The sequence below is a fragment of the Oncorhynchus clarkii genome, chromosome 19 (assembly GCF_045791955.1).
Source record: "Oncorhynchus clarkii lewisi isolate Uvic-CL-2024 chromosome 19, UVic_Ocla_1.0, whole genome shotgun sequence".
NCBI lineage: Eukaryota > Metazoa > Chordata > Actinopteri > Salmoniformes > Salmonidae > Oncorhynchus > Oncorhynchus clarkii.
Window position 1 is genome coordinate 2,489,344 of NC_092165.1, and position 16,375 is coordinate 2,505,718.

Below are 16,375 nucleotides of genomic sequence, written 5' to 3' on the forward strand. Positions count from 1 at the left end.
TACAGAGCCCCAGGACAGCAGCACAATTAGACCCAACCAAATCATGAGAAAACAAAAAGATAATTACTTGACACATTGGAAAGAATTAACAAAAAAACAGAGCAAACTAGAATGCTATTTGGCCCTAAACAGAGAGTACACAGCGGCAGAATACCTGACCACTGTGACTGACCCAAAATTAAGGAAAGCTTTGACTATGTACAGACTCAGTGAGCATAGCCTTGCTATTGAGAAAGGCCGCCGTAGGCAGACATGGCTCTCAAGAGAAGACAGGCTATGTGCTCACTGCCCACAAAATGAGGTGGAAACTGAGCTGCACTTCCTAACCTCCTGCCCAATGCATGACCATATTAGAGACACATATTTCCCTCAGATGACACAGATCCACAAAGAATTAGAAAACAAATCCAATTTTGATAAACTCCCATATCTACTGGGTGAAATTTCACAGTGTACCATCACAGCAGCAAGATTTGTGACCTGTTGCCACGAGAAAAGGGCAACCAGTGAAGAACAAACACCATTGTAAATACAACCCATATTTATGCTTATTTATTTTATCTTGTGTCCTTTAACCATTTGTACATTGTTAAAACACTGTATATAATATGACATTTGTAATGTCTTTATTGTTTTGAAATTTCAGTATATGTAATGTTTACTGTTAATTTTTATTGTTTATTTCACTTCTGTATATTATCTAACTCACTTGCATTGGCAATGTTAACACATGTTTCCCATGCCAATAAAGCCCTTGAATTGAGAGAGAGAGAGACAGGGAGAGAGAGACAGAGAGACAGAGGGAGAGAGAGAGAGACAGAGAGACAGAGGGAGAGAGAGAGAGACAGAGGGAGAGAGAGAGAGAGAAAGCGAGAGAGAGAGAGGAGAGAGAGAGACAGAGGGAGAGAGAGAGAGAGAAAGCGAGAGAGACAGGGGAGAGAAAGCGAGAGAGACAGGGGAGAGAGAGAGAGAGAGAGAGAGAGAGAGAGAGACAGAGAGAGAAAGCGAGAGAGACGGGGGAGAGAGGAAGAGAGGGGGGGACAAGAGTGTGACTAAATGCAAGAGAGACCAGCAAGAACTCACACACACACACACACACACACGCACACACACACACACACGCACACACACACACACACACACACAGGGTAATGGTCTGAGAGGGTAGTGGTCTAACAGGGTAATGGTCTGACAGGGTAATGGTCTGAGAGGGTAGTGGTCTGACAGGATAATGGTCTGACAGGGTAATGGTCAGACAGGATAATGGTCTGACAGGATAATGGTCTGACAGGATAATGGTCTGACAGGGTAATGGTCAGACAGGGTAATGATCTGACAGGATAATGGTCTGACAGGGTAATGGTCTGTCAAGCCTCAGACAGTTTTTAGACACGAGGATGAACTGACATGAACTGGAGACGCTTCAAGTCCTCAGAGACCGACTGTATTAAACTCTATTAGAAACTCTATTAGAAACTCTATCATAAACTCCATTAAAACTCCATTAAAACCCCGTTAGAAGCTCTGTTAGAAATTATATTAGAAACTATTATAAACTCTATTAAACTATTATAATCTATATTAAACTCTTATGAACTCTATTAGAAACTCTATCATAAACTCCATTAAAACTCCATTAGAAACTCTATTAGAAACTATATTAGAAACTATTATAAACTCTATTAAACTATTATAATCTATATTAAACTCTTATGAACTCTATTAGAAACTCCATAATAAACTCCATTAAAACTCCATTAAAACCCTGTTAGAAGCTCTATTAGAAACTATATTAGAAACTATTATAAACTCTATTAAACTATTATAATCTATATTAAACTCTTATGAACTCTATTAGATACTCTATCATAAACTCTATTAAAACTCTATTAGAAACTCTATTAGAAACTCTATTAAACTATTATAATCTATATTAAACTCTATTAGAAACTCAATTAGAAACTCCATTATAAACTCTATTAACGTATTATAGTGGATGAGTAGACGCTTCAAGTCCTCAGAGACCGACTGTATTAAACCCTATTAAAAACTCTATTATCAAGTCTATTATAAACTCTATTATAAACTCTATTATAAACTCTATTATAAACTCTAAACTCTATTATAAACTCTATTATAAACTCTAAACTCTATTATAAACTATTTTATAAACTCTATTATAAACTCTATTATAAACTCTAAACTCTATTATAAACTCTATTATAAACTCTAAACTCTATTATAAACTCTAAACTCTATTATAAACTCTATTATAAACTCTAAACTCTATTATAAACTCTATTATAAACCCTATTATAAACCCTATTATAAACTCTATTATAAACTCTATTATAAACTCTATTATAAACTTTATTATAAACTCTAAACTCTATTATAAACTATATTTAAACTCTACTATAAACTCTATTATAAACTATATTATAAACTCTATTATAAACTCTAAACTCTATTATAAACTCTATTATAAACTCTATTATAAACTCTAAACTCTATTATAAACTCTAAACTCTATTATAAACTCTATTATAAACTCTAAACTCTATTATAAACTATATTATAAACTCTAAACTCTATTATAAAATCTATTATAAACTCTATTATAAAATCTATTATAAACCCTATTATAAACTCTACTATAAACTCTATTATAAACTCTATTATAAACTCTATTATAAACTCTACTATAAACTCTATTATAAACTCTATTATAAACTCTATTATAAACTCTACTATAAACTCTATTATAAACTCTACTATAAACTCTATTATAAACCCTATTATAAAATCTACTATAAACTCTATTATAAACTCTATTATAAACTCTATTATAAACTCTAAATTCTATTATAAACTCTATTAACTTATTATAATAGATAAACTGTAGACGCTTCAAGTCCTCAGAGACCGACTATATTAAACTCTATTAAATTCTATTAAACTCTATTCAACTCTATTCAACTCTATTAAACTCTATTAAACTCCATTAAACTCTATTAAACTCTATTAAACTCTATTAAACTCTACTATAAACTTTATTATAAACTCCATTATAAACTCCATTATAAACTCTATTAACTTATTATAGTAGATGAGTAGACGCTTCAAGTCCTCAGAGACCGACTATATTAAACTCTATTAAATTCTATTAAACTCTATTCAACTCTATTAAACTCTATTAAACTCTATTAAACTCTATTAAACTCTATTAAACTCCATTAAACTCCATTAAATTCCATTATAAACTCCATTATAAACTTTATTATAAACTCCATTATAAACTCCATTATAAACTCCATTATAAACTTTATTATAAACTCCATTATAAATGTTATTATAAACTCTATTATAAACTCTATTAACTTATTATAGTACATGAGTAGACGCTTCAAGTCCTCAGAGACCGACTATATTAAACTCTATTAAACTCCATTATGAACTCCATTATAAACTTTATTATAAACTCTATTAACTTATTATAGTAGATGAGTAGACGCTTCAAGTCTTCAGAGACCGACTATATTAAACTCTACTCTAAACTCCATTATAAACTCCATTATAAACTCCATTATAAACTCTATTAACTTATTATAGTAGATGAGTAGACGCTTCAAGTCCTCAGAGACCGACTGTATTAAACTGTATTAAACTCCATTATAAACTCCATTATATACTTTATTATAAACTCTATTAACTTATTATAGTAGATGAGTAGACGCTTCAAGTCCTCAGAGACCGACTATATTAAACTCCATTATAAACTCCATTATAAACTCCATTATAAACTCTATTAACTTATTATAGTAGATGAGTAGACGCTTCAAGTCCTCAGAGACCGACTATATTAAACTCCATTATAAACTCCATTATAAACTCCATTATAAACTCTATTAACTTATTATAGTAGATGAGTAGACGCTTCAAGTCCTCAGAGACCGACTATATTAAACTCTATTAAACTCTACTATGAACTCCATTATAAACTCCATTAACTTATTATAGTAGATGAGTAGACGCTTCAAGTCCTAGATATTTATAAACAGGTATAGGGTCAATATACCACGGCTAAGGGCTGTATCAAGGCACTCCGCGTTGCGTCGTGCATAAACAGCGATTGACCGTGGTATATAGGCCATACACCACACCCCCTCTGGTCACACTGATTCAATATACCACACCCCCTCTGTCCTTATTGGTTCAATATACCACACCCCCTCTGTCCTTATTGGTTCAATATACCACACCCCCTCTGTCCTTATTGATTCAATATACCACACCCCCTCTGTCCTTATTGGTTCAACATACCACACCCCCCCCCCCCCCCCCTGTTCTTATTGGTTCAATATACCACACCCCCTCTGTCCTCATTGGTTCAATATACCACACCCTCTGTCCTTGTTGGTTCAATATACCACACTGTCCTGTCCTTATTGGTTCAATATACCACACCCCTCTGTCCTTATTGGTTCAATATACAACACCCCCTCTGTCCTTATTGGTCGAAACACATATAGTCTCTTTATAAGACAGGGTAATGGTTTGACAGAGTAATGGTTTGACAGGGTAATGGTCAGACAGGGTAATGGTCAGACAGACGAACAGACAGTCTCTTTATAAGACAGGATAATGGTCTGACAGGGTAATGGTCTGACAGGGTAATGGTTTGACAGGGTAATGATCTGACAGGGTAATGGTCTGACAGGGTAATAGTTTGACAGGGTAATGGTCTGACAGGATAATGGTCAGACATGGCAATGGTCCAACATGATAATGGTCTAACAGGGTAATGGTCTAACACGATAATGGTCTAACATGATAATGGTCTAACAGGATAATGGTCTGACATGGTAATGGTCTAACATGATAATGGTCTAACATGATAATGGTCTAACAGGATAATGGTCTGACATGGTAATGGTCTAACAGGATAAAGGTCTAACAGGATAATGGTCTAACATGATCATGGTCTAACAGGGTAATGGTCTAACAGGGTAATGGTCTGACAGACTAACAGTCTGACAGACTAACAGACAGTCTCTTTATTAGACAGGATAATGGTCAGACAGACTAACAGACAGTCTCTTTTAAAGACAGGATAATGGTCTGACAGGGTAATGGTCTGACGGGGTAATGGTCAGACAGGATAATGGTCTGACAGGGTAATGGTCAGACAGGACTAACAGACAGTCTCTTTATTAGACAGGGTAATGATCTGACAGGGTAATGGTCAGACAGGGTAGTGGTCTGACAGGGTAATGGTCTGACAGGGTAATGGTCGGACAGACTAACATACAGTCTCTTTATAAGGCAGGGTAATGGTCTAACAGGATAATGGTCTGACAGACAGTCTCTTTATAAGACAGGGTAATGTTCTGACAGGGTAATGGTCAGACAGGGTAGTGGTCTGACAGGGTAATGGTCTGACAGGGTAATGGTCGGACAGACTAACATACAGTCTCTTTATAAGGCAGGGTAATGGTCTGACAGGGTAATGGTCTGACAGGATAATGGTCTGACAGACAGTCTCTTTATAAGACAGGGTAATGATCTGACAGGGTAATTATCAGACAGGGTAATGGTCTGACAGGGTAATGGTCTGGTCAGGGTAATGGTCTGACAGGGTAATGGTCTGACAGGGTAATGGTCTGACAGGGTAATGGTCTGACAGACTACAGGGTAATGGTCTGTCAGGGTAATGGTCTAACAGGGTAATGGTCTGACAGGGTAATGGTCTAACAGGGTAATGGTCTGACAGGATAATGGTCTGACAGGGTAATGGTCTGACAGGATAATGGTCTGACAGGGTAATGTTCTGACAGACTAACAGATCCCGAGCTGACAAGGTAAAAATCTGTCGTTTCGCCCCCTGAACAAGGCAGTTAAACCCACTGTTCCTAGACCAGTTAACCCTACTGTTCCTAGACCAGTTAACCCACTGTTCCTAGACCAGTTAACCCACTGTTCCTAGACCAGTTAACCCACTGTTCCTAGACCAGTTAACCCACTGTTCCTAGACCAGTTAACCCACTGTTCCTAGACCAGTTTAACCCACTGTTCCTAGACCAGTTAACCCACTGTTCCTAGACCAGTTAACCCACTGTTCCTAGACCAGTTAACCCACTGTTCCTAGACCAGTTAACCCACTGTTCCTAGACCAGTTAACCCACTGTTCCTAGACCAGTTAACCCACTGTTCCTAGACCAGTTAACCCACTGTTCCTAGACCAGTTAACCCACTGTTCCTAGACCAGTTAACCCACTGTTCCCCGGTAGGCCGTCATTGTAAACAAGAATTTGTTCATAACTGACTTGCCTCGTTAAATAAAAAATAACAATTTGGCAAATATTTCCATAGCACCTGTTGAACTGCATTGTTGGTTAAGGGCTTGTAAGTAAGTTAAGTATTTCACTGTAACCTGTTGTAATCGGCACATGTGACTAATAAAGTTTGATTTGATTTTTAAATTTTCAGATGGTCTGTTCTCTCTTCTTCCTCTGTCCTTACACTATACCACTCTCTCTCTCTCCCTCCCTCTTTCTACCTCTATTACCTCAGCCTGGAGGGATAAAATAAACCACTTTCCTCCACTCAGAGCAATAGAGAGAAAGAGAGAAAAGGACAGAGAGAAGGATGGAGGGAGAGAGGAGACCGAGACAGAGACAGAGAGAGACAGAGAAGGAGAGAGGGAGAGAGGAGACCGAGACAGAGACAGAGAGAGAAGGAGAGAGGGAGAGAGGAGACCGAGACAGAGACAGACAGAGAAGGAGAGAGGGAGAGAGGAGACCGAGACAGAGACAGAGAGAGAAGGAGAGAGGGAGAGAGGAGACCGAGACAGAGACAGAGAGAGAAGGAGAGAGGGAGAGAGGAGACCGAGACAGAGACAGAGACAGAGAAGGAGGGAGGGAGAGAGGAGACCGAGACAGAGACAGAGAGAGAAGGAGAGAGGGAGAGAGGAGACCGAGACAGAGACAGAGAGAGAAGGAGGGAGGGAGAGAGGAGACCGAGACAGAGACAGAGAGAGAAGGAGAGAGGGAGAGAGGAGACCGAGACAGAGACAGAGAGAGAAGGAGAGAGGGAGAGAGGAGACCGAGACAGAGACAGAGAGAGAAGGAGAGAGGGAGAGAGGAGACCGAGACAGACAGAGAGAGACAGAGAAGGAGAGAGGGAGAGAGGAGACCGAGACAGAGACAGAGAGAGAAGGAGAGAGGGAGAGAGGAGACCGAGACAGACAGAGAGAGACAGAGAAGGAGAGAGGGAGAGAGGAGACCGAGACAGAGACAGAGAGAGAAGGAGAGAGGGAGAGAGGAGACCGAGACAGACAGAGAGAGCCAGGGAGAGAGAGGAGACCGAGACAGAGACAGAGAGAGAAGGAGAGAGGGAGAGAGGAGACCGAGACAGACAGAGAGAGCCAGGGAGAGAGAGGAGACCGAGACAGAGACAGAGAGAGACAGACAGAGAGACAGAGAAGGAGAGCGGGAGAGAGGAGACCGAGACAGAGACAGACAGAGACAGAGAAGGAGAGCGGGAGAGAGGAGACCGAGACAGACAGAGACAGAGAAGGAGAGCGGGAGAGAGGAGACCGAGACAGAGACAGAGAGAGACAGAGAAGGAGAGAGGGAGAGAGGAGACCGAGACAGACAGAGAGAGACAGACAGAGAGACAGAGAGACAGACAGACAGAGAGAGACAGACAGAGAGACAGAGAGACAGACAGACAGAGAAAGACAGACAGAGAGACAGAGAGACAGACAGACAGAGACAGAGAGACAGACAGCCAGAAAAAATGAGGTGGAAACTAAGCTGCACTTCCTAACCTCCTGCCCAATGTATGACCATATTAGAGAGACATATTTCCCTCAGATGACACAGACCCACAAAGAATTAGAAAACAAATCCAATTTTGATAAACTCCCATATCTACTGGGTGAAATACCACAGTGTGACATCACAGCAGCAAGATTTGTGACCTGTTGCCACGAGAAAAGGGCAACCAGTGAAGAACAAACACCATTGTAAATACAACCCATATTTATGCTTATTTATTTTATCTTGTGTCCTTTAACCATTTGTACATTGTTAAAACACTTTATATATATATATAATATGACATTTGTAATGTCTTTATTGTTTTGAAACTTCTGTATGTGTAATGTTTACTGTTCATTTTTATTGTTTATTTCACTTTATATATTATCTACCTCACTTGCTTTGGCAATGTTAACACATGTTTCCCATGCCAATAAAGCCCTTGATTTGAATTGAAATTGAGAGAGAGACAGAGAGAGAGAGAGACAGAGAGAGAGAGAGAGAGAGAGAGAGAGACAGAGAGAGAGAGATAGAGAGAGACAGAGACAGAGACAGAGAGAGACAGAGAGAGATACAGACAGAAAGTGACAGGTCAGTAGTGTGTGTGAGTGACCATGTCTCTGTGTGGACATGCCTCTCCCCTCCACCCTGCAGGACTCCTGACCCAGCCCTGCCCTGCCTGGACGACCCGTCTTGAGGCAGAGAGAGGACTGTTTCTCCCCTCCACGGGGGGCAGTCAGTGTGGATCCGTCAGGCCCGCTTAGAGCCCTCTCCTATGGGCATCGCGGCCCAGTAGGGCCCCTTATCCCTGGAGGTTGTGTTCCTTTGATAGAGCCCCCACGGCCCCCCCAGGCCAGAGACAGGTCATTGTGCCCCCGCGGCGGGGGGTCTTTCAGGGCTGACTCTTGCATTGTGGGAGTGAACATGCCAAGCAAGCACCAAAATCTACAGTTGGAAACAACTCCACATCACATCACCCTCTGCTACACAACGGCTTGTTGTGGTCAGGAAGCTACCGCTGATGGAACACTGATGGAACACTGATGTCCTGACAGAGTGTTTAGTTACACTGATGGAACACTGATGGAACGCTGATGTCCTGACAGAGTGTTAGTTACACTGATGGAACGCTGATGGAACGCTGATGTCCTGACAGATTGTTAGTTACACTGATGGAACGCTGATGGAACGCTGATGTCCTGACAGATTGTTAGTTACACTGATGGAACGCTGATGGAACGCTGATGTCCTGACAGATTGTTAGTTACACTGATGGAACGCTGATGGAACGCTGATGTCCTGACAGATTTTTAGTTACACTGATGGAACGCTGATGGAACACTGATGGAACGCTGATGGAACGCTGATGTCCTGACAGAGTGTTAGTTACGCTGATGGAACGCTGATGGAACACTGATGGAACACTGATGTCCTGACAGATTTTTAGTTACACTGATGGAACGCTGATGGAACACTGATGGAACACTGATGGAACGCTGATGTCCTGACAGAGTGTTAGTTACACTGATGGAAAGCTGATGGAACCCTGATGGAACACTGATGAAACACTGATGTCCTGACAGAGTGTTAGTTACACTGATGGAACACTGATGTCCTGACAGAGTGTTAGTTACGCTGATGGAACGCTGATGGAACACTGATGGAACACTGATGTCCTGACAGATTTTTAGTTACACTGATGGAACGCTGATGGAACACTGATGGAACACTGATGGAACGCTGATGTCCTGACAGAGTGTTAGTTACACTGATGGAAAGCTGATGGAACCCTGATGGAACACTGATGAAACACTGATGTCCTGACAGAGTGTTAGTTACACTGATGGAACACTGATGTCCTGACAGAGTGTTAGTTACACTGATGGAACGCTGATGTCCTGACAGATTGTTAGTTACACTGATGGAACACTGATGTCCTGACAGATTGTTAGTTACACTGATGGAACGCTGATGGAACGCTGATGTCCTGACAGAGTGTTAGTTACACTGATGGAACGCTGATGGAACACTGATGGAACACTGATGGAACGCTGATGTCCTGACAGAGTGTTAGTTACACTGATGGAACACTGATGTCCTGACAGAGTGTTAGTTACGCTGATGGAACGCTGATGTCGTGACAGAGTGTTAGTTACACTGATGGAACGCTGATGTCCTGACAGAGTGTTAGTTACACTGATGGAACACTGATGTCCTGACAGAGTGTTAGTTACGCTGATGAAACACTGATGGAACACTGATGTCCTGACAGATTGTTAGTTACACTGATGGAACACTGATGTCCTGACAGAGTGTTAGTTACGCTGATGGAACACTGATGTCCTGACAGAGTGTTAGTTACACTGATGGAACACTGATGTCCTGACAGAGTGTTAGTTATGCTGATGGAACACTGATGGAACACTGATGTCCTGACAGATTGTTAGTTACACTGATGGAACGCTGATGGAACACTGATGGAACACTGATGGAACACTGATGGAACGCTGATGGAACGCTGATGGAACACTGATGTCCTGACAGATTGTTAGTTACAGGTCAGAGAGAGAGACAGTCGTTCTGTCTAACCTGTCTGTCTGTCTAACCTGTCTGTCTGTCTAACCTGTCTGTCTGTCTAACCTGTCTGTCTGTCTAACCTGTCTGTCTGAGTGTGGTTGAGGGTGTGATGGACATTCTTTAAGAGTCTGGATCTGGTTTCCTCAGTTCTGGCTGTCACACACACACACACACACACACACACACACACACACACACACACATCAAACAGAGTTGACAGTGAGCACAATGGACATGTCTCCAGTCCCCTTTCCCCTGAGACACACACACACACACACACACCAGGCTTAATTACGCCATAACTACCCAGAGGGCCTGACGCCAAATACCCCCCCATTCAGCCTCTAATACTGTCACTGTCTGTCCATATAACACTGTTCTCGATGTGTGTGGTGTGGTGGGGTGGGGGTGGGGTGTGGGGTGGGGTGTGATGGGGTGTGGTGTGGTGGGGTGTGTGTGTCGTGGTGTGTGGTGGGGTGTGATGGGGTGTGGGGAGTGTGTGTGGTGGGGAGTGTGTGTGGTGGGGTGTGGGGAGTGTGTGTGGTGGGGTGTGATGAGGTGTGGGGAGTGTGTGTGGTGGGGTGTAATGGGGTGTGGTGGAGTGTGGGGAGTGTGTGTGGTGGGGTGTGGGGAGTGTGTGTGGTGGGGTGTGGGGAGTGTGTGTGGTGGGGTGTGATGGGGTGTGGTGGAGTGTGGGGAGTGTGTGTGGTGGGGTGTGATGGGGTGTGGTGGGGTGTGATGGGGTGTGGGGAGTGTGTGTGATGGGGTGTGGGGAGTGTGTGTGGTGGGGTGTGATGGGGTGTGATGGGGTGTGGGGAGTGTGTGTGGTGGGGTGTGGTGGGGTGTGATGGGGTGTGGTGGGGTGTGGGGAGTGTGTGTGGTGGGGTGTGATGGGGTGTGGTGGGGTGTGGGGAGTGTGTGTGGTGGGGTGTGGTGTGGGGAGTGTGTGTGGTGGGGTGTGGTGTGGTGGGGTGCGGGGAGTGTGTGTGTGGTGGGGTGTGGTGTGGTGGGGTGTGGTGTGATGGGGTGTGGGGAGTGTGTGTGGTGGGGTGTGATGGGGTGTGGTGGGGTGTGGGGAGTGTGTGGGGAGTGTGTGTGTGGTGGGGTGTGGTGTGGTGGGGTGTGTGTGTGATGGGGAGTGTGTGTGGTGGGGTGTGGTGTGGTGGGGTGTGGGGAGTGTGTGTGGTGAGGTGTGGGGAGTGTGTGTGTGGTGGGGTGTGGTGTGGTGGGTTGTGTGTGTGGTGGGGAGTGTGTGTGATGGGGTGTGGTGTGGTGGGGTGTGATGGGGTGTGGGGAGTGTGTGTGGTGGGGTGTGGTGGGGTGTGGTGTGATGGGGTGTGGTGTGATGGGGTGTGTGGTGGGGTGTGTGTGTGATGGGGAGTGTGTGTGGTGGGGAGTGGTGGGGTGTGGGGTGTGTGTGTGGTGGGGAGTGGTGGGGTGTGGGGAGTGTGTGTGGTGGGGAGTGGTGGGGTGTGGGGTGTGTGTGTGATGGGGTGTGGTGGGGTGTGTGTGTGTTGGGGTGTGATGGGGTGTGGTGGGGAGTGTGTGTGGTGGGGTGTGATGGGGTGTGGTGGGGTGTGTGTGTGGTGGGGAGTGTGTGTGTTGGGGTGTGATGGGGTGTGGTGGGGAGTGTGTGTGGTGGGGTGTGATGGGGTGTGGGGAGTGTGTGTGATGGGGTGTGGGGAGTGTGTGTGGTGGGGTGTGATGGGGTGGGTTGTGTGTGTTGTGGGGTGTGGTGTGGTGGGGTGTGGGGAGTGTGTGTGTGGTGGGGTGTGGTGTGGTGGGTTGTGTGTGTGGTGGGGAGTGTGTGTGGTGGGGAGTGTGTGTGTTGGGGTGTGGTGAGGTGTGGTGGGGAGTGGTGTGATGGGGTGTGGTGGGGTGTGGGGAGTGTGTGTGGTGGGGTGTGATGGGGTGTGGTGGGGTGTGGGGAGTGTGTGTGTTGGGGTGTGGTGAGGTGTGGTGGGGTGTGGGGACTGTGTGTGGTGGGGTGTGGTGGGGTGTGTGTGTGATGGGGAGTGTGTGTGGTGGGGTGTGGTGGGGTGTGGGGAGTGTGTGGTGGGGTGTGGTGTGGTGTGATGGGGTGTGTGGTGTGGTGTGGTGGGGTGTGGTGGGGTGTGTGTGTGATGGGGAGTGTGTGTGGTGGGGTGTGGTGGGGTGTGGGGAGTGTGTGTGGTGGGGTGTGGTGTGGTGGTGTTGTGTTTTGGTGGTGTGGTGTGGTGTGGTGGTGTTGTGTTTTGGTGTGATGGGGTGTGGTGGGGTGTGGGGAGTGTGTGTGGTGGGGTGTGGGGAGTGTGTGTGGTGGGGTGTGATGGGGTGTGGTGGGGTGTGATGGGGTGTGGTGGGGTGTGAGGAGTGTGTGTGGTGGGGTGTGTTTTTGTGGTGTGGTGGGGAGTGTGTGTGGTGGGGTGTGGGGAGTGTGTGTGGTGGGGTGTGATGGGGTGTGGTGGGGTGTGGGGAGTGTGTGTGGTGGGGTGTGTTTTGGTGATGTGGTGGGAGTGTGTGTGGTGGGGTGTGATGTGGGGAGTGTGTGTGGTGAGGTGTGGTGTGGTGGGGTGTGTGGTGGGGTGTGGTGTGGTGGGGTGTGGGGAGTGTGTGTGTGGTGGGGTGTGGTGTGGTGGGTTGTGTGTGTGGTGGGGAGTGTGTGTGTTGGGGTGTGGTGAGGTGTGGTGGGGTGTGGGGAGTGTGTGTGTGGTGGGGTGTGTGTGTGATGGGGAGTGTGTGTGGTGGGGTGTGATGGGGTGTGGGGAGTATGTGTGGTGGGGTGTGGTGGGGTGTGGGGAGTGTGTGGTGGGGTGTGGTGTGGTGTGATGGGGTGTGTGGTGGGGTGTGGTGTGATGGGGTGTGTTTTGGTGGTGTGGTGGGGAGTGGTGGGGTGTGGGGTGTGTGTGTGGTGGGGAGTGTGTGTGTTGGGGTGTGATGGGGTGTGGTGGGGTGTGTGTGTGGTGGGGAGTGTGTGTGTTGGGGTGTGGTGGGGTGTGGTGGGGAGTGTGTGTGGTGGGGAGTGTGTGTGTTGGGGTGTGATGGGGTGTGGTGGGGAGTGTGTGTGGTGGGGAGTGTGGTGGGGTGTGTGGTGGGGTGTGTTGGTGTGGTGTGTTGGTGTGGTGGTGTGTTGGTGTGGTGTGGTGTGGTGTGTGTTTGTTTTGGTGGTGTGTGGTGGGGTGTGTGGTGGGGTGTGTGGTGGGGTGTGGTGTGATGGGGTGGTGTGGTGTGGTGGGGTGTGTGGTGGAGTGTGTGGTGGGGTGTGTGGTGGGGTGTGTGGTGTTGGTGTTGTGTTTTGGTGGTGGTGTTGTGTTTTGGTGGTGTGGTGTGGTGTGGTGGTGTTGTGTTTTGGTGGTGTGGTGTGGTGTGGTGGTGTTGTGTTTTGGTGGTGTGGTGTGGTGTGGTGGTGTTGTGTTTTGGGTGTGTGGTGTGGTGGTGTTGTGTTTTGGTGGTGTGGTGTGGTGTGGTGGTGTTGTGTTTTGGTGGTGTGGTGTGGTGTTGTGGTGTTGTGTTTTGGTGGTGTGGTGTGGTGGTGTTGTGTTTTGGTGGTGTGGTGTGGTGTGGTGGTGTTGTGTTTTGGTGTGATGGGGTGTGGTGGGGTGTGGGGAGTGTGTGTGGTGGGGTGTGATGGGGTGTGGTGGGGTGTGGGGAGTTTGTGTCGTGGGGTGTGATGGGGTGTGGTGGGGTGTGGGGAGTGTGTGTGGTGGGGTGTGATGGGGTATGGTGGGGTGTGAGGAGTGTGTGTGGTGGGGTGTGTTTTGGTGGTGTGGTGGGGAGTGTGTGTGGTGGGGTGTGGGGAGTGTGTGTGGTGGGGTGTGATGGGGTGTGGTGGGGTGTGGGGAGTGTGTGTGGTGGGGTGTGGTGTGGGGAGTGTGTGTGGTGGGGTGTGGTGTGGTGGGGTGTGTGGTGGGGTGTGGTGTGGTGGGGTGTGGGGAGTGTGTGTGTGGTGGGGTGTGGTGTGGTGGGGTGTGTGTGTGATGGGGAGTGTGTGTGGTGGGGTGTGATGGGGTGTGGGGAGTGTGTGTGGTGGGGTGTGGGGAGTGTGTGGTGGGGTGGGGTGTGGTGTGATGGGGTGTGGTGGGGTGTGTGTGTGGTGGGGAGTGTGTGTGTTGGGGTGTGATGGGGTGTGGTGGGGAGTGTGTGTGGTGGGGAGTGTGGTGGGGTGTGTTGGTGTGGTGTGTTGGTGTGGTGGTGTGTTGGTGTGGTGGGGTGTGGTGGGGTGTGGTGTTGTGTGGTGTGTGTTTGTTTTGGTGGTGTGGTGTGTTGGTGGTGTGTGGTGTGGTGTGATGGTGTGTGGTGTGGTGTGATGGGGTGTGTTGTGTTGTGGTGTGTTGTGGTGTGTGGTGGGGTGTGTGGTGGGGTGTGTGGTGGGGTGTGGTGTGATGGGGTGGTGTGGTGTTGGTGTTGTGTTTTGGTGGTGTGGTGGTGTTGTGTTTTGGTGGTGTGGTGTGGTGTGGTGGTGTTGTGTTGTGTTTTGGTGGTGTGTGGTGTGGTGTGATGGGGTGTGTTGTGTTGTGGTGTGTTGTGGTGTGTGGTGGTGTGTTGTGGGGTGTGGTGTGATGGGGTGGTGTGGTGTTGGTGTTGTGTTTGTGTTGTGTTTTGGTGGTGTGGTGTGGTGTGGTGGTGTTGTGTTTTGGTGGTGTGGTGTGGTGGTGTTGTGTTTTGGTGGTGTGGTGTGGTGTGGTGGTGTTGTGTTTTGGTGGTGTGTGGTGGGGTGTGTTGTGTTGTGGTGTGTTGTGGTGTGTGGTGGGGTGTGTGGTGGGGTGTGGTGTGATGGGGTGGTGTGGTGTGGTGTGGTGTGTGTGTGTCTGTACAGAAGGTGTACGGAGGGTAAAATGGCGACCGTGTTTTGACTCACAGTCTCTCGAGCTCCTTCAGGTCCTGGAAGGCTCCTCTCTCTATCAGACTGATCTTATTCTCCATCAACTGACTGTGGGGGGAGGGAGAGACGGGGAGAGGAGGGGGGAGGGAGAGACGGGGAGAGGAGGGGGGAGAGAGACAGGAGAGGAGGGGGGAGAGACGGGGAGAGGAGGGGGGAGAGATGGGAGATATGTGGGAGGGAAGAGGAGGAGAGAGAGCAACACAATTAGACCCAACCAAATCATGAGAAAACAAAAAGATAATTACTTGACACATTGGAAAGTATTAACAAAAAAACAGAGCAAACTAGAATGCTATTTAGCCCTAAACAGGGAGTACACAGCGGCAGAATACCTGACCACTGTGACTGACCCAAAATTAAGGAAAGCTTTGACTATGTACAGACTCAGTGAGCATATCCTTGCTATTGAGAAAGGCCGCCATGGCTCTCAAGAAAAGACAGGCTATGTGCTCACTGCCCACAAAATGAGGTGGAAACTGAGCTGCACTTCCTAACCTCCTGCCCAATGTATGACCATATTAGAGAGACATATTTCCCTCAGATTACACAGATCCACCAAGAATTCGAAAACAAATCCAATTTTGATAAACTCTCATATCTACTGGGTGAAATTCCACAGTGTGACATCACAGCAGCAAGATTTGTGACCTGTTGCCACGAGAAAAGGGCAACCAGTGAAGAACAAACACCATTGTAAATACAACCCATATTTACGCCTATGTAACCGGTGTGAAATGGCTAGCTAGTTAGCGGTGGTGCGCGTTAACAACGTTTCCAATCGGTGACGTCACTTCCTTGTTAACAACGTTTCCAATCGGTGACATCACTTCCTTGTTAACAACGTTTCCAATCGGTGACATCACTTCCTTATTAACAACGCTTTCAAATCGGTGATGTCACTTCCTTGTTAACGTTTCAAATCGGTGACGTCACTTCCTTGTTTACATCGTTTCCAATCGGTGACATCACTTCCTTGTTAACAACGTTTCCAATCGGTGACGTCACTTCCTCGTTAACAGCGTTTCCAATCGGTGACGTCACTTCCTTGTTAACAACGTTTCCAATCGGTGACGCCACTTCCTTGTTAACGTTTCAAATCGGTGACGTCACTTCC

At 46.8% G+C, this 16,375-nt stretch overlaps 1 protein-coding gene across 1 annotated transcript in view; it reads right to left on the reverse strand.

Annotated features, from left to right (window-relative positions):
* The window catches only part of LOC139374582 (slit homolog 2 protein-like), a 220,167-nt gene that overhangs the window by 188,770 nt on the left and 15,022 nt on the right, over positions 1-16,375 (reverse strand). The window contains exon 3 of the mRNA XM_071115587.1: positions 15,238-15,309. Coding sequence (XP_070971688.1) covers positions 15,238-15,309 — 72 coding nt within the window. The remainder of the gene's footprint in view (positions 1-15,237; positions 15,310-16,375) is intronic.